At 42.9% G+C, this 24,574-nt stretch overlaps 1 protein-coding gene across 2 annotated transcripts in view; it reads right to left on the bottom strand.

Moving 5' to 3' along the window:
• KLHL14 (kelch like family member 14) overlaps nucleotides 1–24,574 on the bottom strand; it is a 61,439-nt gene that overhangs the window by 35,488 nt on the left and 1,377 nt on the right. For both annotated transcript variants that reach the window (XM_060277848.1, XM_060277849.1), the window contains exons 2-3: nucleotides 22,714–23,724; nucleotides 3,775–3,896 (exon numbers count right to left, since the gene is read on the bottom strand). In XM_060277848.1, the coding sequence (XP_060133831.1) occupies nucleotides 3,775–3,896; nucleotides 22,714–23,681 (1,090 nt within the window). In that variant the 5' untranslated portion in view covers nucleotides 23,682–23,724. The remainder of the gene's footprint in view (nucleotides 1–3,774; nucleotides 3,897–22,713; nucleotides 23,725–24,574) is intronic.

Genomic DNA, 24,574 nt, shown 5'->3' with positions numbered 1-24,574 from the left:
GTAAATAACTTACAGGAGGCCTGGATCCTGGAGACCTCAAAACATCCCTACAGCCAAAATGATTTCAGAGGTGCTCCAGAAACTGTGGCCTCTGTACAGTGGAACCTCGGTTTATGAACACCTCGGTTTACGAATTTTCGGTTTACGAACGCCGTGGACCCACCTGGAATGGATTAATTCACTTTCCATTACTTTCAATGGGAAAGTTCGCTTCAATTTATGAATGCTTCAGTTTATGAACAGACTTCCGGAACCAATTACACCCATGCTTCGGGTTAAGTACGCTTCAGGTTGAGTACTCCGCGGACCTGTCTGGAATGGATTAATCCACTTTCCATTACTTTCAATGGGAAAATTCGCTTCAGTTTATGAACGCTTCAGTTTAAGTACTCCACAGACTGTCTGGAACAGATTAATCCACTTTCCATTACTTTCAATGGGAAAGTTCACTTCAGTTTATGAACGCTTCAGTTTATGAACAGACTTCCGGAACCAATTGTGTTCATAAACCGAGGTACCACTGTAGTGGCATGTCCTGTATCCATTAGCACCATTTCCTAGGATACAGTTACAAAAGTAACTTTATAATGGTTTCTAAAACAATGGTCTCAGAAAGCATGTTAGCAACCTATTCATGCGGTGAAAATCACATAACCTGAGTGTGTTCTTCCCTTTGGTGTCATGAGAAAACATTGTCTGTTAGAGTAAGTACATTAAAAGTTTAAATATTTTATTACATGTTTTTCTTCAGCTGCTTTTTATATTTTTCTTCTACCTAATGTTATTAAGCTGGGTTATTACAGTGTGATTTAAGAAGTCCTTTAGTGCATACCTGGGGGTGGGGAGAAAGGGTTTTAAAAACTGATTATCAAAGTTTTCTCTGGCCATGTCTAAGTGGAGCTGTCTCATCTTCCCTCTAATATACAAGCTGCAGAAAGCTTACAGAACATTGATTGATTCTGTGGCAACCGGATCTCCCCACTTCCAAAATGCTGGTAACAGCAACTTCCAGGCTATGTTTAGTCTCCCTTGTTTGCCATTCAGAGCCACCTGGGTGAAGAATTCTGCAACCAACACCAGAGGCTACTAGTGTCAGAGATGACCAAAGCAGTAAGTAAGATCAATATTCTGGTTTGGTGCTTTATTTTTGTTTTGATTGTGCATACTCAGTGCTAGCCACCAACACACCTGCCAAGTGTAGAAAGTCAGTTATAATTCTTCATGTAGCATATATAGAGGGGAAACAACAGTTGAGTGGTTTTGGGAGACTCCAGTCTGGAAGCACCAAATACTTTTCCTACATTGTATGAGACCAGTGAATTAAAAGTGACAGTCAAGTCTTTAAAAGCAGTAAGAATGCATTTGATAAATATTTCATTTGGTGCTGCATTGCAAGTGAGATTCCTGATGTACATATTCCACAGTGAGTTCTTTTTCATTTGCTCCTGCCTGAGAACAACTCTACTGTACAATCAATCTCAGAAGCGCAAGCTCAAAAGCAAACTCTTTTTTTCAGACTAATATTTTACTGTATATAATTTGTTTTTCTTTTATTAAAGAAAGATCTTCCAACGTAAACATATACTCTGATATACTTTCTTTTTACAGCTGAAATTCAATTGGTGGTACATCTTGTGTAAGTGAAACACAGCAGTTCCTGTAAACTTGAAAGCTATGACACCTTATCTGGTTGTTGTTTAAATCTCTTTTTTTAAACAACTAGGGAGGGAAGGAAGGAAGGAAAGTATAAACACACACAAATGAGGATAATAGTGGTGTAGAACAATATATTTTGCTAACTGCACATTTTCACTCTATGAGAACCTGCATCTGCCAGAAAATGCCCTCTTTGGTACTATGAAAAATCTTTGAATCTGGTCATCCCAAAGGGAGGCAAAAAATTTGGAAGCCAGTAGTAATACATGTATACACACATACACAACTGTGTCCAGTGTTGCAGTTTGAAACTGCACTTGAGTCCTGAGAAAAGTGATACTAAGGAACATGATACTAAGGAACATGAGATAGGTCACTAAGGTGTCATGGGCACAATTAGTACCTTTGAGCACTGGCAGTAGTTGGAGCTATTGTATAGGTGCTGTTCCCTGTGTGGTACCTCCCACCCCCGCCCCCGCCCCCACCCCCACGCCAAGCTTCTGTTTGCTCCACTGCAAGTAAAGTGGCCTCTTAGGATCAGGCTGCCAGGGAAACAGCATTTCTGTTAGAAAATCTAAGTTTCACAAGTTGTCTGGCTTTTAAAGTATGGCTTTGATTTATAGATCAGGATTGCTCGTTTATAATTTTATCTGAACAGCTTTAGGCAATTCTGACAGTTAAAAATGTAGTTTTATTGACCAGTGCAGCCAGTCTGCTCACAAGGGGACTAGTAAATACACAGCCTACTGCACCAGGAAAAAACACTATTATTTGATTCCATGACCACGTTAGATTGGAAAATGTAACCACTATAACAATAAGTTCCAAAGCTTAAGACAAAATGCTTGCTGTAAAACACTGTTGCCATTGAGAAAGAAGGTGACAGATCTGGATAGAAAACCCACCAGCACAGTTTACCAAAGCTGACCCGTACCACTGATACCACCATCATCATTCTTTATTCGACCATCAGTCAGAAAAGATACAATTCTCAGTACAAAGTTAAAACATCTAAGACATCTATAAAATAAAACATGAGCAGCACTAATAAAGGCTATACAGATAAACCCGCATCAATGCAGTCAATTTTACTCTTATGACGCTTGAGAGCTAGGAAGAGAAAATTGGCCACCAAGGAAGCTGTTTTCCCAGTGGGAGTATTCAACAAATGTACAACCTGACTTTCTCTGGATAGAGAGCTAAGCTGAGATAGGCATGGGGCTATGAGACATTGTCTTAAATCTACATAGAAAGGGCAACTCAGGAGGATATGTTCAGTGGACTCTACCTCACCCAAGGCACAATGGCAAGTTCTCTGATCGTATGGAACTCCCCTGTACCTTCCCCATAATACCGCAGATTCGAGGACGTTCAGTCTGGCCGCAGTGAGGAGTCTGCAGTATTCCACATAGTGGATTACCGCAAGATAAGGGTCTGGTGTAACCTGATAGATCTGCTCCCCCAGGAACATCCCTGGTTTCACACAGGCTATGTCCTCTTGTCTAGCAATATCGCCCAATCTCTGAGCAATCACAGCTCTAGCTTGACACCACTGATACCTGGCTGCGTCAGTGAGAGCTGTGGAAGACTGCAGCGGGAGGGAGGGGGCAGCTCTCTATGACATGAGAGGTGTAAAAGGGTATGCAGTACAATGCAATATGCCATGAGCTCCAAGGTATAATATAAATAGGACACAATCCAATTAGAAAGCTAGGAATTTCCAAGTCGCATCAGTTTTCTTGTGAGTGATCTTGGTATGTTTTGGACTCTCCTACTTAAATTAGTGGCACTTGGTCTTAACTGGCTGGATTGTGTCCACAGCATATAATATACACTGTAATAGAAGGCAAAGGTACCTAGAGGAGGAGGCAGGTTTATTTAAGAAAGCTTTGCCAGTTTTCACTATAAGCGTACAAAAATGATTTTAAGACAGATTTAATTTAGGCTTGTTCTGTTGTACAGGTACTATCTCCTACAATCTCAATTTACTCTTCCATTGTGAAACCTGTGTAATATATAAACAAATCTCTGTAGGGAAGCAAATCAATAAAGTGTCTAATTTGATTAACCATGTTTTAAAATTCATCAAGGTAATTCAACGTAAAGTAAACTGCTTACTTGTCAGTATTTTCCATGTCTTCTTTTCATCATCATAATACTGAACCAAATTGCTGGGTAGCCGGTCAGGTCCAGGGGGCAGTCCACCAACCAACAAAAGCATTTTCTTGTTGGAGCGAATTCTTCACCCAAAAGAGAGAGAAGATGAATAACCACATTATTGGAGAATATATTTTTAGTAGCAACAAAATCATAACCATCACGGGAATGTTCACTGCTTGTATTTTCTATTTCACTTTTTTTTCCCTTTGGGTTTCCTTTCCCTATCATGTCTCAACAACTTTTTGAATCAAGCAGAAAAAAATAATAAGAAAAGCTGCATAGCCCTCTACTTGTGGAATAATAAGTTTCCTTTATGCAATTTGTTAAAGGTTTATTCTAGAATGACCTTTTTCTCATATTATCCCTTTAAATCATCACTCTTTACAGCTGAATACACATGAAATGCTCTGGAGTTGTACTAAGGTTAAACATTAAAGTTGCATGTCAAAAATCGTATTAGTCAAAATCATTATTATAAAGCCATTCTGCACCCAAAGAACCTTGAAAAAATTAAGGTTATGCAGGGGGATTGTGAACCTATTCTTTAATCACACACTGAAACTTAAATTCCAATACTTCTGGCACAATTAGTAGTACTGTGCTAACAGGTACAGGCTGAACTCTACTTACTTACAAAACACTTTTTTGTTTTGTTTAATTTAGCCCTACATTGCCTCCCCCCCACAGCCCCTCCTTTCTCTGCTCTCCCTCTGAGCACCACTGGCTATAGCAACACCAATTGGTAAAATGAGACTGTGATGTTGTTGTGAGCCTCCCCAGAGTGGAGCCCTGCCAATGCTTGCCACTGATCCAGCGGCATGAACCTGCTCAAGTGTGCAAAGTCACTCTAATTCCCTCCCTCTGTTTTTCTACCTTCTCCCCCAGGGGGCAGCCACTGAAAAGAGTGACTACCCACCCATCAAGAGCTGGCAATTCGCTGCTATTAACCGTGACCGTGATTCCCAATCTGCCTGGCAGTTCTTAAGAACAGGACTGCAACGTCTCATATGCAGTAAAAGCTGTAATATGCACCCTGGCCTCCATCGCTATACCTGATGAATGCACGTTTCTTTGTAACACTAATGGCTTTAACACAATTTCAAGAGAAAAGGGGAGAGGAGACCTAGACCCCTAGATGAGTACTGATGCTTTAATAGTCACTTTACATATAATTGAACATCTATCAGTTACAGAAGCCTGGAAAAGTGATAAAATTCTAAATAGGGAACCATGGTAAGGCAATTCATTCTACTGGGATGTGAAATTTTAACTATATGCACATGCTATGGACGTATGTTATGTGCCTGATGCAAAGTCTCACTGCAGGGTTGCTGACCTACTTGGTTACCCTGCAATCTTTATTGCATTAATCAATGGTTCTGGAAAGCAAAACAGGACTTGTTTCCATTAACTGGTTTGAATTATTATTGAACCATTTTAGGTACATTAAAAAAGGGGGCAACACTTCTGATGCTGAGATACTCTGTTAATAAAAAAGCACTTCAGTAAAGGGAGCTTTATCGCTAATGTCCACAACCTGCATTCTTACTCCTACTACTACTATTACTACTACTACTACAAAAGCTTGCATATGTTTGACCAACTAATTATATTAGCATGGTGCTCTAATTGAAAAATTCATGGAAAATGAACTCAGGTGAGTTTGGAATTCTGTCTGTATAGCCTTATTATCTAACTTAAGATATTGAAGGTGCACTCCTATTCAAGCCTACTCAGAGGTAAGCACCACTTAGTTCAATGGGACTTCAGATGTGTGTGTACAGCAGATGTAGGGAACTTTTGGCGCTCCAAATCTTGCTGAAATTTGCCATGCTTGCTGGGGCTGATGGGAATTGTAGTTCAACAACTTCTGGAGGGCCAAAGGTACTACACACTTGGTGTATAAGATTGGACCACAAAGATTACAATTACAATTACAACAAACTAAGGCTGTAATCCTAAATGCACTTGCACCCTCCTTCATATGATTATACGACTCTTTATTATAACACCACAATTCAGTGCTATTCTAATGTGCACATTACAGAATATATACAGCTCACCTCCTGTGCTTGGGTTTTATCTCTAACCTAGCAAATCAGAAACAGATGGCCACACAAGCTGGAAGTCACAGGCCAGATGTTATTACCAAAGCTAAGTCCACAGGACTTCCAGCTCTTGTTCAGGCTGCCTGTGTTACTTGTGACTAGTGGTGGGCAAACTCCTCTTGGTCATAATTGGGCTCTTAAAAACAAACAAACCCAAGTTTCTCCCAAACTCAGAAAATAGCTTAGTTTTCTCAAACCCAGTTCTGAGTCTGTTTCAGACTTGGCTGCACCCTGATGATGATGTTGGAGCATGACAGGATGTGATCCATTTACACGGGGCCATCTTTAGCAGATGCGGTGTCGGGGTGCAAATATCCGCCCAGCGCCCCCAAATTACCATGGATAGTGTTGGGGTGGCCGTAGCTTGGGAGGCTTGGGAGGGAAGCTGTGCACCCGCCAGTCATATGCTTGGCTTCCATCCTAAGCCTCTGCGGGGATTGCTCTCCTCCTGAGGAGGCTTGGGAGGGAAGCTGCATGCCCGCCAGCCTTATGGTTGGTGGGGCGCAGCTGGTGGGTGTTCAGGGAAAGGGGAGGCCGCTGGCAAAGCCGCACAGCTCCCCGACTCGCTGCAGCACCCCTGAGAGGCCGGTGCCTTGGCGCGACGCACCACTAAACCCTATGGGAAAGACGGCTCTGCATTTACCGGTACACACCAGCTTCATCCCTCACATTTGCCTTTTCTGTTGCTCTAGTGCAGGCATCCCCAAACTTCAGCCCTCCAGATGTTTTGGACTACAATTCCCATCTTCCCTGACCACTGGTCCTGTTAGCTAGGGATCATGGGAGTTGTAGGCCAAAACATCTGGAGGGCCGCAGTTTGGGGATGCCTGCTCTAGTGACAGCAGTGATGACAGGGGGAAGGTGGGAGCTCTTTCTTCCCTTCTCTAATACCTTGCATGTTACTTAAGGCTCAGCGCCAGACACACTGGTATGTGGTTTTCCAGCACCACTGACATGGGAAATGACATTTTGCAGCACTTCTTGTATCTAGTACACAAGCATAGCTGCACACCAGACATCAGTGAGGAGAGAAGGGAAGAAAGGGCTCACTTCCCAAGCTCTTGGTGCCTCACCAAAGCAACAACAAAGGAAAGGGAATGGGAGGAGACTTGGAGGTGTGGGTGTGGGTGAGTGGGAGAAAAGTTTGACTTACTTTCTGGCTCAGAATTTTAACCAAGTTACAGAACTTTTAGGATTGTAACGCTTGCTTCACATTGAACAGTATCATGTATCTGTTCTAAACTGTTCTCAGATAATGCTTGGAACGATCACTACTTGTTTTTGTGCCCCTCCCCCATTTTCAAAATTTTATTTCTATAACATGACAATATGTACCGGTAGCAAAAACCATTATACATCAAACAATCACTATTTGTGACATTTGTGCCACAGGTGGGCCTCTGGATAGTACATTATTCAAGCAAGGGAAACGTTTCATTTACAAAAGGAGTAGCATTGAATATGATCTAGAAATAGGGCTTGGTGTTAGTTTATTTGCCAGTTTATATTTAGCCATCATGCCAAGACTGCCTCTTATAGTAAAAGATAGTTATTACCTGCTTAAAACGAAATCAGACACAGAATAGCTAGCAGGCAGGAAACAAAGTTAGTAAATTTAAATTCGAGATCCCTTTGACCCATGAGATCAGAATCAGCTCCACAGTCACTGTCAGCGTGGACTACCTTCCGATTCATGCCTGATATATGAAAATTTCAATAACGCTCCATTCTACCCAATCTCTCCAAAGGGGGGAGTAGAATAAACCATGTTTTAATTTGAGTTAAGGACGGCTGAACACATAACAAGAGACTGAGCAACGTTAAGCCATAAGTCACCTAAGCATGGTCATCCTTAATGAGAGAGTAAATTGTTTATTCCAACCGCCTTCTGTAGCATGTTCTATTTCTATCACAATCAACTTCACTTGTACTTTAAAATTCTGAAAACCATTGTAAGTTTGGCCAATAAAGAAGCTTATTTCAATTTTTTATTAGCTTTTGCATTTCACATTCATCTAAAAAAAAACATCTTCAAGCCTCATAGCACTATGAAGAAACAAAAAATAGTAAAAGTTGTCTTGTCTGAGGTGCAGGATGACTGGCGACACTCTGATATGAATTACCAAATAGTGGTAACAGGTAATGTATACCTGGGCCCAAATTGCACAATGTGAACATGTAGAAACCAGAGCTGTGTATGTGTAGCCCTCTTAAAAAACACACAACAACAACCCAAACCGACAACCAACAACTGCAAGGTGTGCCAGTCACCTGTTCAGTGGAGAAAAGAGAAGGTGGGTTGTTGAGACAGACCACAGTTTCCACTGCCAAAAAACTGATTTGGTGTGATTTTCAGCTTATTTGAGGAATCTACACATGCACAGATACTGCTGGACTGAGGAACCGCACATTCAGTATGGAATCCCTTTAAAGATGCATGCAGAAGCTTGCTTCTGCACATGTTTTGCACCCCCCCAAAAACACACACACCAATATCCTGAGATTTAAAAAAAATAAAAAATGACTAACAGAAATCAGTAAAAATGCAACATTATAAAAGCAATCCACAGTTAAATCCTATCAACTATTTATGGAAGGCTTTCTGCAGTTTGTGGGGCCTCAGAACAGAGAAGGAAATTGCTGATACAATTGCTACAACAAAAAAAGAAATAGAAGACAGTTGGGCACCAAAAGTGCTATAGAATTTATAACTTGAGAATGGTATCTAGCTAAGTCACATTCAGAGTAGATCCCCTGAATTCAGTAAACGTAGGCTGATAACATAGTAAAAGAAAAGAAAAAAGCAAACTTTATTTCTGAATGCTGTATGGAAAAGCACACGAATCCAACCTTTGAAAGGGGAACTTGGAAGGGCATATTTCAAAGGTCTAACAGCCTATATTTCCATGCTAAACGTTGCTGCATATTTTGTGATTTTTTTTTATAATAATTTTTATTAATTTTCAAACAAAACTAAACAAACTACACAACTACACAAACATACAATACAACACTGTCCCTTCGTTTTCCCTCCACCCACTGGTCCACCTCTGCCACCAGTGAAACCCGTGCGCTTTGAGAATCAAAGGGGGTCCATTGTGAGCTGGGTTTGACCTCCCCCCTCCCTCCTCCCCCCTCTTCCCCCCCCTGCCACTGAAGGGACAGGAATGGAGGAGCTCTGAGGATTGGTTTCCCCCAGCTCTTTCATAAACATACTTAAACAAATATACACATAACAATAGTAGGGGAGAATTTTAACTCCCCAATTCTTATTATCTTAACCTTATAATTGTGACTTCCTCGATAGTCTTCCTCCTGGTTTTCCCTGAACAAAATCTAAAAGCTTATGGCGGGTTTTCTATTTCAGTTTAAAATCCTTTTCTTATACTATTAACTCAATCCTCCTCCTTTTCCATGCTGCCCTCCCACAGGCCCCCTCCTGCCACAAGAGGAACCTGTAGGGCACAGCATTTCCAAGGTTCCATTATATCCCCTCCTCACCCCTCCGAGCACTCCCTGCCACTGAGTAGCTCAGAGTAAGGAGAGGAGAGTAGGCAGCTTTCTGCCTAAAAACCTAACTTAACTTACAAAAATTTACATTAACTTAAATACTTTCCTAAGCCGTTCTTATGTCTCCCTCCAGAAAACCCAGCTTATTTTCTTTCATTTTTACACTCCATCTCCTCTCCCTAAGTCTTTTCCCCCAATTGGATCAGCATTTTCGTTAACAGGCCAAAATTTCGAAAACCGTCTTTCAAAAACTAAAAGTAAAACTTTTAACTAAAATTTTCATCCCACACCCATTCTTTCCCATGTCCGTCTCCAGGCCCTTGTCCCCCTCTGCCCCTGTCTTTCCCATTCCTCACTGACATCACCCCACATTCCAACCCCTCCAGGATCTTCAAGTCCATTAAACCTCAAGTTCCTTTGCTTCTCATTTTCTTGCTCTGCTTGTTTTTCTTCCTTTTGAAGTCCATGCTTTGCTTCATCCCAAGCATATTTTTTATAGTCCAAGTCCTCTTTAAAATTTTCATCAAATTGTTTCTCCTGGCAACCAGTCTCAATCTCCACAGTCTTTTGTGGATTTTAAACATCTGTTGGGATTTTCTCACTACTTGTCCCCAAAGTGGATCTTGGCATGCAGGAATTCTCCTTTTATACCTAGTTTCCCTCCCTTATACCAATAGTTTCTTCCTGCCAACCTAGCAGTTCCTGCCAACCTAGCAGTTCGAAAGCACATCAAAGTGCAAGTAGATAAATAGGTACCGCTACAGTGGGAAGGTAAACGGTGTTTCCGTGTGCTGCTCTGGTTCGCCAGAAGCGGCTTTGTCATGTTGGCCACATGACCTGGAAGCTGTACGCCGGCTCCCTCGGCCAATAATGCGAGATGAGCGCGCAAACCCAGAGTCGGTCACGACTGGACCTAATGGTCAGGGGTCCCTTTACCTTTACCTAACAAACTATGGTCACTAGCCAACATGGATCCATGGCTTGTAAAGGTGAAACAGACTACATTCCAGTATGGACATAATGACAAGACAAGGCTTCATGGCTTGTTGCTCCCACTCACACCAGGGTAGGGGTGAAGTCAAAGCAATTGGATAGCATGAACTACCATGCTGCTTGACCCTGATAAGCTATTAACCATGGCTTAATATTATGTGCAAACTAGCCATATATACCTCAGCAGTTCTAAACGGTATAGGAGTGATATAGCTGTCCATGCTGAAACCTCTAATGGTTTCATAATTCAGGCCCACTTCACATCTTATTAATAAGTCAAGCTTATTAATTACGTGACCTACGGGACCGCCTCTCCTGGTATGCCCCGCGGAGGACCTTAAGGTCCACAAACAACAATACTCTGGGGATCCCGAGCCATAAGGTGGCTAGATTGGCCTCTACTAGAGCCAGGGCATTTTCAGTATTGGCCCCAACTTGGTGGAACGCTCTTTCACAGGAGACCAGGGCCCTGCGGGATTTGTCATCTTTCCGCAGGGCCTGCAAGACAGAGCTGTTCCGCCTGGCATTTGGGTTGGTCTTAGTCTGACCCCTGTGTTTTCCTCCCTCATGGCTTGGATTTATGGACTACTTAAAATGAGGCTGCATTTTAAATTTTAATATTGTATTTTAATCTGTATTTTAATTAATTGCTTTTTATGTTTTATTGTAATTTTATTGGTGTTAGCTGCCCTGAGCCCAGTTTTGACTGGGGAGGGCAGGGTATAAATAATTTTTTTATATTATTATTTATTATAAGCCAAAACATTGTTTAGCAAGAGTGTGTGAACATGTGGACTCCTAGAAATGTCTAAACCCATGCTTATAATTAAGCTCTCTTCAGACTAACCACAAGCTGTAGCCAATAACAAACCTTGGTTGGAGCTCGTGTTTAATCTGGACAGTGCTTAACGTAGGTTTGCCACACATCAGGAAAATGTCCGCCATGTGCTGGTTTTCGAGTGTAAAAATGGCATCAGGGGGGAATTTTGCCAAATCAGCAAAATGTCAAGGAAAACTCAGATGTATGTCAATGTGATGGAAGGATTTATCATTAAACATTTTGTTTAGACAAACATTAATAGATCTTTCTTTCTTTCTTTCTTTCTTTCTTTCTTTCTTTCTTTCTTTCTTTCTTTCTTTCTTTCCTGTGGGGCTACGTAAGTAGGTAGGTGAGCTTAATTTCTTGAACCCTTTCAAATGAATCTCTCACACAAATACTAGAACCAGATTCATTTTCTTGGCCTCCACAGGCTCACTGTATCACACTGCATTCAGGATTTACCCCAGGCAGCATGGTGACCTACTCAGAAAGCTTTGGCAATCTTCTATTTGGAAATTGCAGCTCTAGGCACAGAAGAGTGTACAGAACTCCAGCACTGGTTGGGCATTCAAACTCATGTGATTACAATTACATGAAGCTAGAGTGAGGCTGTGGCTGCTCTATCACAGACACACACACTGAGGGGGACAACTGTAGAGGAGAGGCAGCTTTCCAAAGAGTTATCCATTCCTTGTTCATCAGGTGTTAGAAACTGAGATATGAAAGCTAGGAGCTAAATGGCACCTTAAACCTAGGTTATGGGCGCAAGAATGGAATGTCTAGGCACACTTTTTTATAACAAGAATTCAAAGCTGAAAATGAAGGAACTGAAGCTAAAATATTATGTTCATTTTTCACATGGTCTAGTCCTTCCTCTGCCCACCCCCTAATGCTCTTAAGGGGGTCTCTTCTCCAGTCTTCAGAAAGCAGCTGGAAGTGGGGAGGCAGAAAAATATCCTCCTTTCCTTCCATCCTGCAGTTTTATTCTGAAATCTTAGGCACAGTACCGCACCCAGAGTTCAGAAACTACTCGCACTAATTTCCCTGTTGCAAAATATGCCAAGAACAATGGGAGTTTCAAACTCTGCTTGTCATGATGTGGAACCCTGTGCAATCAGAGAACCATGTCATGGAGAGAGCCTAGACACACAGAGCTGGCTCCTCACACCAGATGCGCCCTCCCAGGGAATGGATAGCAGCAGTGTGAGGGGCTGACAGAGATGTGATGGCAGAGATGGGCCCACTCCCCAACTCTAAATACTGCTAGCTAGACTTGGAAGAGTGTGCCCAACTTCACAGACATATAACAGGCTGCATTTATTCATTGTATTGCAATACACTATTTTTATTTGTTAAAGCTATTTAGCTAGGATTGGTTTCTAAAGTGCCATATGTCTCAAATCCACAGTAAAGATTTTTACTATGGATTTTTACTGCCATATTATTAGTGATATGATGGTGTGGTAGGGGCAGTCTCCTCTGGTTCCTGGCAGTTAGTGATAAACTCTGAGTTCCAGGAGGGAGTGGAATCAGAGGTTGGGTGATGCTGGTAACAAATGTCAACCCACAGAAGTAGTCCTTCCACTGGCTTATGGGGTTTTCTGGCCCCTCAATGTGCTATTTACTATACATTTTATTTCTATATTTATTTATCCTGCCTTTCTTCCACAGAATTCCAGGTGGCATAAATCGGGGTTTCCAGACAGTGTCCCATCCAGGAACTGACCAGACACAGACCTGGACCTGCTATAGCTTTAGCAAGGTGACTGATCTACGAGCCCTGAGGCCATGCTCTTGTACATATGTATGAGTCGGACAGGTAGGATGTATTATACTAACACTATTTACAGTGATGAGCAATTCAACAAATTCTTGACAAGTTGTCTGCTGTACATTCTCCCTTTAGGCAGGTTAATAGGGATTTTTTAACCCTTTAGTGAACTGGATATACAAGTTTTCACTTTTCCTATTAGTCAGATTCTTGCTGATTGTACTGTCTCACCATTACTTCAGGTTTGTACAGAAAAATCAAAACATAGTGTCCTGGAGAAAACAAGGCAACACTGTCTTTGATCATAGTGTCTGAGGTCTGACATCATGGAGAGCTGTGCTTTAAAGCAGCGTTTCTCAACCGCTGTTCCGCGGCACACTAGTGTGCCGCGAGACGCTGGCTGGTGTGCCGCGACGTGCGGCGACGAGAAGGGCGATTTGCATTGTCACGTGCCTGGCGGCCGCCAATACGCAGCACTAACCCGCCGGAAAGCAATATTTCTCCTCCTCTTTCCCAAAGCTCAGTGCAAACGAGCCTGGCGGCTGCCAATACACAGCACTGACCCGCCGGAAAGCAATATTTGGCAAGTGTTTCTTACAGTCATAATTATAATATAGGGCGGCACAGAGTTAAATTTTTTAACTTTTTTAATGGCTGGTGTGCCTCGTGATTTTTTTCACGGAACAAGTGTGCCGTGGCCCAAAAAAGGTTGAGAAACACTGCTTTAAAGAACATGAATGCGTCTCTCCTCCCTATCTGTGAAGGGAGCAAGCTGGTACGTGATAAGAAATTATGCAGCCCCGATTTATCTCCTTAATTTGCTCTATTGAAACACTGCACATATTGCACCCCAAATCCCATTTTAAGATTATTAAAGTCTCATAGGAATTCTAAAAGTAATGTTTGTTCCTTTGTTATGGCTAGTTATCCATTTCCCTCTGAGGCTTCTTTTTAAAAAAGTCTGCTGTCTCAGCCATTACTTTCTGCAGCCTCCCCCTGATCAGTCAGCTTCTGTTAATCTTGGCAGGGTTTATTTGAGCTAAATCAGTTATCTCCCTTCCAATGACACAGCAAGAGATATATGCCACTAGAAATATTTGGAGCCATGATCTTCCTGAAAATGTTCCAGGGTAACAAATAACTTAGCTGCAAATCCAATGCCAGGAAATACTTTTTTTGTTCTTTAAAATGACTCCTAGTTTTAAGAACCAGTGACAGAGATTATTATTATTATTTATTGAACAGCTGACAGCATTCCTATTGGGAGTTTCTGCTATGTTTTTGCATATTTGATTACTCTGCATCGATTGTGCCAACCATAAACTGTGGTGCTATTTTGAAGTTAGGGATTTATTATGCCACTGTGACTGCCATTTCTCCTGATGACCTCCAATGACTATTGCCAAAGGGCACTGGGGGAAAGCTTCAGGGTTGGAGCTGTTATTCTGAATCTGTAGTTATCTATTCTAAGCGATGTGGATATATTGGTGGCCAGGGGACAATATTTAATTTATTAAGCCTAAGGCAGTTGGATGGCACTTCCTTTCGGCAACTCTTGCAGCCAAGCTGGTGCCAAACGTATGGCTCTGCTTTCCTTTGGACCACATCAGTGAGACCGAGGGAGGGGTTGTTGTCTGGGCAACCTAGGACCTCTATACATACTGCCCAGGCTTGCACCCCAGGGAGGTGCTGCTAGCACAGCAGTTTGACTTCATCACTGGAGGCACATTCCATTGTCTCTTGAGACAGATGGATGCCAACGTATAGTAATCATCTGACCAGCTTGCGTCAACTTTTTATGAGCAAATTTCCAAATATTGTTGATGTCTTCCAGCAGAACTCGGGCCCTATTTAGTACAATTAATAATCAACACAATCAACACACCTTGGCTGGTTTGATGGTCAATGCAAAGTGGCTAAGAAAGTTCTGGCTAAGGCAATTAGGGATTCACATAAGAATCCATCAGAGGAATCCATGGAAAATTTGATCAAACTTAGATTGGATACAAGAGTCTGCTCAAAAACACAAAAGCTGAATACAGTGGGACCTCGACTTACGAATTCAATCCTTTTCGAATGCACACTCGTAGGTCAAAAACTTCTTAAGTCGAGTTTCCCATAGGAAACGCGGTTTCCCATAGGAGTGCATTGGAAATGGAAAAATTCTTAAGTCGAGGAAACCGCAGCTAAAAACTCGTAAGTCGAGGAAACCGCATCTAGCCACGAACGGGTTTTCCATTCGGATGTCGGAAAAATCGAAAGCGCGTGGCCACTTTTTCTGCTCGTAACTCGAAATGTCGGGTGTCAAATAGCTCGTATATGAAACCCAGTATATGAAACCCACTGTATATGAAACCCAGTGTCAGGAATGGAACAGAGGAAAGACAAAATCTGGGAACTGGGTTGTAGCTCTGAGCTCCTCAGGAAAAAATACAAGATACAGGAAAAAATACAAGATACATATATGATTCATAGATAAAATTTATCTCCATGTTTTTTTGTCTACTAGGTAGAGAGACATCTCTAAACACTACACAGCTCACACAAAGAGTACAAAATAGGAGCAGCGGATAATCCAGGTGGGTTGAGTAGATGAACATAGTGAGGTATTTCATATATAAAAGAGCTGTGCCAAAATGCTTGTGATAGCTTGCCAGTCTCATCTCCCACTTTCAGTCCCACAATAATCACGGTACTACTTGACTTATTATGACACATTTATAATACTTGACCTCAGAAGGCAGATGTTGTCTCACATGGTTCTTTCTCTACACAGAAAAGCAGCCTTCAAATTAATTCGTTTGGCAGAAGGCCATCCATTTGATACAGAGTGTTATAGATTCAATAATAAGAGATACTGGCAGAGAACTAAACAGCAAACTAAGGTAAGCTGAAGGATCTGAATGTGCTTAGTGAGTTATTTTTGGCTTGTTTGTTTTACCCCCCCCCCTTCACTTAAACAGCAGGCCTCCATTCAGCTCCATTTCAAAGTTTTGCCTTGTGAGATGGAAGGCAACAACCATAAGATAAGATATCTTTATTGTCATTGAAAGTATGCTGCATAGGGATGAGCAGGGTGGCCAAATGGGGAAGCAGGAACATTCAAGTGGGTCCTTAGAGGTTAGAGGAACCTCTAAATATATATAGGAATCATGAAATCACAGAATTGTAGAGTTGGAAGGGAAGGACGCGGGTGGTGCTGTTAAGGTGCGGGTGGCGCTGTGGTCTAAACCATTGAGCCTCTTGCCGATCAGAAGGTCGGCGGTTTGAATCCCTGCAATGGGATGAGCTCCTGTTGCTCGGTCCCTGCTCCTGCCAACCTAGCAGTTCGAAAGCACGCCAAAAAGTACAAGTAGATACCTTCCGATGGGTGTTTCTGTGCGCTGCTCTGGTTTCGCCAGAAGCAGCTTACTCATGCTGGTCACATGACCCAGAAAAACTGTCTGTGGACAAACGCCTGCTCCCTCGCCCTGTAAAGTGAGATGAGCACCACAACCCCAGACTTGTCTGCGACTGGACTTAACTGTCAGGGGTCCTTTACGTTTAGAGTTGGAAGGGCCCACAAGGGTCATCTAGTCCAATCCCCTGAAATGCAAGAATATTTTGCCCAACATGGGGCTCAAACCAATGACCCTAAAATTAAGAGAATCATACTCTACTTGAATGCTCTACCAACTGAACTATGATAAACTTGCCTTTACTTTTTCTTTTTAAAGCAAGCTCCCTCAGTCTCCAAACCCAATGGGGCTGAGGTCTGTACCAGGGGAAAATTTAGGTATTTAAAGGTTTGGGGGGCATATGCTAATGTGTATAGATGCAAATTTAAATGTCAGAAAAGGCAAGTCAGCCTATTTCCCAGCCAAATCGCCCTGTGTAAATTCTTCAGTTAATTTGCACCCTACCCAGAGCACCTAAAATCAGCCCCCCTTCAATTCTTTTACTCCCAATTAATTTCCCAACATATCTTTATCCAAATCAATTAAATTCACTTTCAAATTATCTCTCTAAACACATTTATTCTTCCAAATTAATATCCTACCCAAATTGACCCTTCGCAATTCCATTTCCCCCAAATTCATTACCCACACAGAAACACTTGGGGCACTTAGAAGAAGATTTGGTGCTCAAGCCCCATGAACCCAACTTTAGCAAACCCTCTGGTCTGGACATGCATGTTGCCTGCTTACTGCCAGTGAATATTGCCAGCATGGGAGTGGCATTCAGGCACAAACCCTCCACAAGTAGGCTTGCATGGCACACATTATCAACTATTGCCTCCAAGACCAATTTCCTTCCAATAGGAATCTTTAAACTGAGAGGAGAACCGTTTGTGTATGTGTTGCAGGGGAATACAACTGGCTTACAAGAACATGCAGCTTCAAACCCTTTCCCCTCACACTTGCACCCAAACCAAACAGGAGAAAGGGTCTCCAAAGCCCCTCATCTCAAGCAAGTGCCAGCTCTCCCCTTCCTTAGTTAATATTTGATTATGGTGCCTACAAAGAGCAGTGAGCATACACAGACTGCAACTAGGATTTCAACCATACTTATGGAGTGGTACCTCAGGTTAAGAACTTAATTCATTCTGGAGGTCCGTTCTTAACCTGAAACTGTTCTTAACCTAAGGTACCACTTTTAGACAACTAAGTTCTACTCAGTGGTGAAAGAGGCAAAAACTACAGAGTTCTGACTAAACATGTAAACCATTGTCTTGAAAAGTCCAACCTGATTTCCATTGCACAGTCACTGTAACTATCCATATATGAGACGTGAAAAAAGAGCCCAGGCACCCAGGCAAATGGTAGTGAGCTGCAAAACAGGTGGGAGGAAGAGGTATCATGATCTTTTCTTGCTAAGACTTCCTAGTGAACCAAGATTAGTAGAAAAACCAAAAGAGCCCTTTCAAACATCCAACTTCTTCCAATTGCTGAGAGGCAAAAGTGAAACCACTTGCCTGGAGAGAGCTATTTGATTTTTCTCAGTTTATGGGGAAAGTGTGGGAACAAAGTAAACTCTCCCTCTTTGATTCCAATTCTTTCAATTCACAGCTCTAAAATGTAATTGAAAATGCAAAGGAAATTATCATCTTTAAAACCAGTCACCAAGAAAACCATAAGCTGTAATGCAAGGAAGAGTTTCTGCCACCAGGACACTGATGACTGGTTGCTAGTCAAATAAGGGGGAAAGCTGAAGTTGATGCTTTATTATTACCTCTAGCAAGCCATATAAACATTACGATCCCCATATATGCATCTTAGCATTTGCCTCTTCATTCAGCAACTGAGAGTTAACGCAGAAGCCCAATTCAGAAGTCACAACATCATGGTTTGTCAATACATGCATGATCCTCATAACTGTACTTTATCCCTCACTCCTTTGTGTGTAACAAGATTTAGCTTTGATTCACAGTTTGTAACAAACTGTGGTTTCCTATTTCATCTGAACACGAGAGACTCCTGTTTGTAGAAATCATAATTAGTTAACAATTCAGGATATTGAACCAAAGCATAGTGTGCTATCGTGGCTTGTTAACAAATTGTGGTTTGAATGAACCACAGTTTCTCATATTCATACAAAACAGGAAACTGTTGCTTGTTACAAACTGCAAATGGAAACTTTAAATCTCTCCCTTTATGTGTAAAGCAGAGAGGGGAGGGGGCAAATCATGCATGTTATATTCAGCACTTTACAGGGTATAAAGCTGTACAGTGGTACCTCGGGTTAAGAACTTAATTCGTTCTGGAGGTCCGTTCTTAACCTGAAACTGTTCTTAACCTGAGATACCACTTTAGTTAATGGGGCCTCTGCTGCTGCCCCGCCGCCCCCGCGCAGTTTCTGTTCTCATCCTGAAGCAAAGTTGTATACAATTCTTAGGCTTAAGTTCCACTAAACTCTGAAATTTTATGATTTCTTTCTTATGGAAAAATACATTTTCCATAGTTTTTAGAACAAATATTTACATTTTATGGGTGAAAAGTATATCTTACTTTACTACTGATTCTCTAGAACTAGAATATTGGTATGATCTATATAATGCATTTGAAATGTAATAAATGTTGGCTATGGTCTTGCATCAATTGAAGGTTTTCATTTTGAGACAGACCATCATCAAAGGTATTATAGTTTCAAATATGTGCACTTGTTTTGCAGCAGTGATAAAAGTATTATCTTATTTTAGGGCTGCAATACAAAAGATACATAAAATTACTACTTCCAGAGAGCGACTTGAGAATCATAATTCAAGCTTTTGGCTGTTTACCCTTTCTCTTTAGTGGGAGTTTAAAGTTTGCAAATAGGGCAAATCCCAAAGCATCTGCATGCTATAGTTTTAAGTAGTGCATTAGGAACAAAAGTGCAATTTTAAGCAAATCAGGAAGACAGTTATCAAATTATGCTAAAGGCCTGATACAGCCCCCATTAAAGTAAATGGGAGTCTGCAGCAGGATGTTAATCAGTCTTTAAGAGCAGGTGTGTAATTCTATGTTTCTTCATTATAGAGTACTAAGCAGATGTCTATGCCACTTAACTATTTACCTCTCAGAAAGAAACTGGCTTCTTTTAAAAAGAACCATATTCATAAGTATCCCTTATCAACATCTCATAAAATATTTCATGTAGTTCTAATTTACCTATGCCATTATTGCTCCCTGGAAACCAATAATCATGTCTGGAAATCATTCTTTATATTCATTTCTATCTATCAGACTACTTTGTTCAATAAGTTTTCAATATGCTTTCCCCCAAATAATTCCAAATAATGTTCCCATGCCTTTTAAAGAATCTCTTTTATTTAATGTTAAGCTTTCAAGGATTATCATTTGTTTAGTTTAAAATTTTATATTTAATTTCTTCAGTTTTAATTAAGTCATATGGAACAGTGAAAAACCTTAATTGAGTGCATGTAAAAATATGCTTTGCTTTTGAACATCTTTGATTTATTTATCTTTTTGTGTATATGCTAGTACAGTATCGTGGAATAATTATGGAATATTAAAGAAAGTTGAACTATCAAGATGCAAGAGTAGATCATTAATGGATATCAATGATAATATCTAGAGTAAAGTTTTAATATGACTACAGAGGTTAATTTGTTTTAATACTCTCAATATGTCCATACAATGTTATATGTGCAACAAACAAGTTAAATCAGCATCCACATTTGAGTACAAAAGTGAGAAATACTGGGTTGTATTCAATGTTAGTCATATTCAGTGTTGACCCATTGAAATTAATGGGCTTGACTAACTTAGGCCCATTAATTTTAATGGGTCTATTTTGAAGATAACATAGATGGATTCAACCCATAGTTCCATAACACTGCAAGTCCATACATATCCACTCAGTAGGAAGTCCCATTTAGTTCAGTGGGGCTTACTCCCAGGTTAGCAGGTAAAGGATTGCAGCCTTAATGACTACAGAATAAGGTCAGACTATGTCTGTTCTGTGCATTTTTTTGCTTAAAAGAAAATGATAGCTTCCAGCTGTAGAAGTATCAGCATCCCTGACACCTGTAAACATTCAGTGGTCAGAACACCACTACATATCCTTCAAATGATATGGACCAGTGAAGCTGGAAGGTATCTGCACTGAACCAAACAGCCTGGTATCTCAGCAATCCACCACAACAGAAACCCCATCATGTCCCAGGTGGTGTGCAGAATTGAGGCTGAAATAGGCAATGTAGTCTGTATTTCAAAAGCCAAAATATTATCCTAGAGACAGTTGCCAGACATGTTACTGTTAAGGCCTCAAATGTGCTTTTAAATTTCTTAGTGTTCCTATTACAATTTTTCCTAATACTTGGCACTAAGATACACTAAGTGTAGTTGGATATTTTACAAAGCCTCTCTAGAGACAAAGAAAGCCAGAAGCTCTGCAGCTATCCTCTGCTAAAGTTAACTGTTTAAGTTAAACATGGAGTTCTGTACAGAGAAATAAAACACCATAATATGCAAAACACTATGAATCTCACAACACTCTTTCCGATCATGCCACATTAATGACAATTCACTGTTAACCATATATTAAAAAAGACAAAATAAAAGTTTTGTGACATGTGCAGACTTTGATATTAATACATACAACAAAAAAGAGGCATAGCTACACCTAAAAATATATTAAACAGTTCCCATCTCTCATTTCCCATAGTAGCAATTTAAAATATTTTTATCATTTATTTTGCCCTTTGTTTTCAACATTATGGTTCGTTCACTCACTTAACAGGAAAATATATATGATGTCACAGACACAAACACTATGACATCATGACTATTCCTGGGCAATACCTGCATTTTATCAATGACAGTATTACAAGGAAGCATAGAAAGTACTTTAAGAGCTAGATGTAAACCCAGACATCTGCACTGTATTTTGGATTGTTTTATAAAACAGGTGAAACATTAAACTGGGAATAATGTGAAGCATGTTAATGATTAACACATTTTAAGTTGTACTTTTTGCTGTTAAATATAACTTGTACATTGCATTGTAGTATCATGGGAACAGAGCTTATATCAGAAAGAATTGTGGTAACTCCCACAGTAGAAAGATGAGGAGCTGGCAAGATACCATCCCTGTAGAAAGGGCCCAAGGAGATCATAATGGGATTTAAAACTGATGCTACTAAGCCATGGCTCTTTGCCCATCCAATTTTATCCCCATATTGTATTTTAAGAGACGTCTCCTAAATTATCCAGCACATTCCACTTTCCCTTGACATCAGTCTTGCTTGCTGTGCACAGCACCTCTAACAAGTACTGTAGCTCAGTGCATAGCTGTCAAGTTTTCCCTTTTCTCGCGAGGAAGCCTATTCAGCATGAGGGAATTTCCCTTTAAAAAAGGGAGAACTTGACAGCTATGGTTCAGTGACTGGGCAGCTTAACACTTAAGGAGAACCTCACAACCTGTTACTGAAGTTTTCCTTCCCTTTTTCAAAACTGTATCCTCTTTTTGTCCTCCCCTCCCCTAAATCAAACAAATTTTAAAAAAATTAAAAAGTATTTTGCTTTCTTCAAAAAACCTCACCACGGGCTGTATCAACAAAGCATCTTCCAGAAAAGTGTGGGTGCAATTCCTCATTACATTTTGACAGGTCTCAAACAGGGCAAGCTTGAACTTTACCTACAGCCCGAACTTTCATCCAAGTGCATTACACAAGGAACTGACCTGTATCCTTTATCACAGCTCACCCACAAGAGCACAAGCAGAAATCCACAGCACAATCCTATATAGGTCTACTGAGAAGTAACTCCCTATGTGACTTCTTTCCACATAAGGGTTCAGCTTCAGTTGTCTGCAAACTTTCTGCACGTGTTATTGATGCAGTAGGAAGTGACTATCCAAAACAGCTGCAGCATCTTTAAAGGACCCCGAATATCTAAGCCATGGCTCCTTTTTGAGACATGATACCCCCCCCAATATATTTCCTCTCTATTTTCATCCAGTGCCAATGGGAGGTGTGTTCAACCCACCCCTTAACTCTGTTTCGCAAGGTCCCTCAGCCAGGCGCTGTCCTTGTTTTGCTCACAGCTCTGTAGTGCTGAAGTCAACTTTTGAACCTCAAGTTCCATGTACACACGCAGCTAATACCATGCAAAGTATGAGTCTTCTGTCTCAATTGGCACCCCCCCCCCCGCAGGCTTCTGTCTGAATTGGACCCCCCCCCCCGCCCGCCCGCCCGCTTCGCCTTCCCTTACCTGCTGGCCAGGCTCTGCCTGCAGTGCTGCCTGAAGGGCATCAGGTGGTAGTTCATGGCGTCCAGAAGCAGCTTCTGGCAGACGGGGTCGGTCCGCATGAAATCCACCGACTGGACCCGCTCGACGAGCTCCGGGGCCGGGATGAGGGCGAAGCGCAGGCGCTTCATGAGGTCCGGCGCGTACTGCATGCGGGTCTCTCGGTCGTGCTCCAGCCACAGCACGGACATCTGGAAGAGCGCCAGCTCCGACTCCACGGGGGGAGGCAGCGAGTCCAGCAGGGCGCGCATCTCCTCGAAGTTGAGCAGCAGCACGTCCTCCACGAGGTACTTGTTGGCCAGCTTCTTGGTCTCCTCGAGGCCGTGCAAGGCGGCGATCTTGCACACCTGCTTGTAGTTCTGCACCGAGATCTGGTCGTTGAGGAACTGCACGCACAGCTTGGTGACCTGCGGGATGTGCAGGATCTTGCTGACCGACAGCACCTCCTCCACCGTGTCCAGGGACAGGGTCACGTTGGCCGTGTACAGGTACTCGAGCACCAGGCGCAGCCCGATGGACGAGCAGCCCTGCAGCACCAGGTTGTTGATGGCCCGCGGGCTGGCCAGCAGCTTGTCCTCCGGGGACGAGGAGGGCGTGCCGGACTCTTCCTGCTGCTGCTGCTGCTGCTCTTTGGAGGATAGGCCGTCCTGAGCACCTGGTCCGACGCCCAGCGGGTGGTGGTGGTGGTGCCCGCTCCCCCCGCCGCCTCCTCCGCCTCCGCCTCCTCCTCCTCCGGCGGTGCTGGAGAAGAGCGATCGGAAGTACTGCGAGCACGAGGCCAGCACGGCCTTGTGGCAATGGAACTGCTGGCCTTGCGCCGTCAGGGTCACGTCGCAGAAGAGCTGCTTCCTCCACAGCAGGTTGAGGCCGTGGAGCAGGTTGTCGCTATGGCTCGGGTCGAAGGTAGACGTTCGGTCCCCGGACCTGGACATGGCGGGCAACCTCAGCGCACCTGACTGGAAAGCCTCCTCCGACCTGGGCAAAGAGGGGGCAAGGCGGGGTGGGGTGGGGGTGAGGAAACGAGTGGTTGAGAGGTTGGGGGTGGAGGGGGGCACACAAGAACAAACACGGAGCTTCTACAGGCCTGGTGTGTCCATCCTTATCGCAAGCACTGAGACGCGTCCTGCTCAGCTGCCCCCGCCGCCGCCACGGCGGGCTTTGGGCTGCTTAAAACTCTCGGTGTGCTGGCCCCCCCGCCACGGGGCTTGGGCTTTCATCTCCAGCAAGCACTGCTGCTGCAGCTTCCCTCCCGAAATGACTGGGGTGGGGGTGGGACACGGCTCGTGGGCAACTACTTTCTTTCAACCCGGGAGGAGCGGAGGAGGCGCGCGCGCCACTTGCGCGCCACACTGCTGCTGCTGCTCCCTTCGCAGGAGGCGGGAAAGGAAGGTGGGGTAGAGTTTTGGCTTGTACGGCAAGCGGCGGAAACTCTTAGAGAAACTATCCAGACGAAAGAGAGGGCGGGTGGAAAAAACACGCAGCCCTGGCCAAAGTCTAGGGCGGCTAGGCCGCTATTTCAGACAGCCTGCCTGAAGATGCCCCTGGCGGATGCCCCTCCCCTTCCCCAAACTGCGCCTTTCCCGCCTTTGCGAGGGACGGCGTCTGCAGAACCTCGAGACGCTTCGCCTTGAAGCAGCACCGCGAGGGCGGGGGGGGGGGGGAGGAAGGAATGTCCTCGTCTGTGGGAGAGGAGAGGGGGCAGCGGTGTGCACCCAACTCCGGCCGCCTCTCGCTGCGCGTGCTGCACTGCATTGGGCAAAGCGGGGAGAGAGGCAGGCCGAGTCCCCCTGCGGTCTGGCGTTGATTCTGCGCGGGTTGCTTTTCC

The sequence above is a fragment of the Zootoca vivipara genome, chromosome 8 (assembly GCF_963506605.1).
Source record: "Zootoca vivipara chromosome 8, rZooViv1.1, whole genome shotgun sequence".
Lineage (NCBI taxonomy): Eukaryota > Metazoa > Chordata > Lepidosauria > Squamata > Lacertidae > Zootoca > Zootoca vivipara.
Note: the sequence above shows the minus strand (reverse complement) of the source record. Positions and strands in the feature narration are given on the sequence as shown.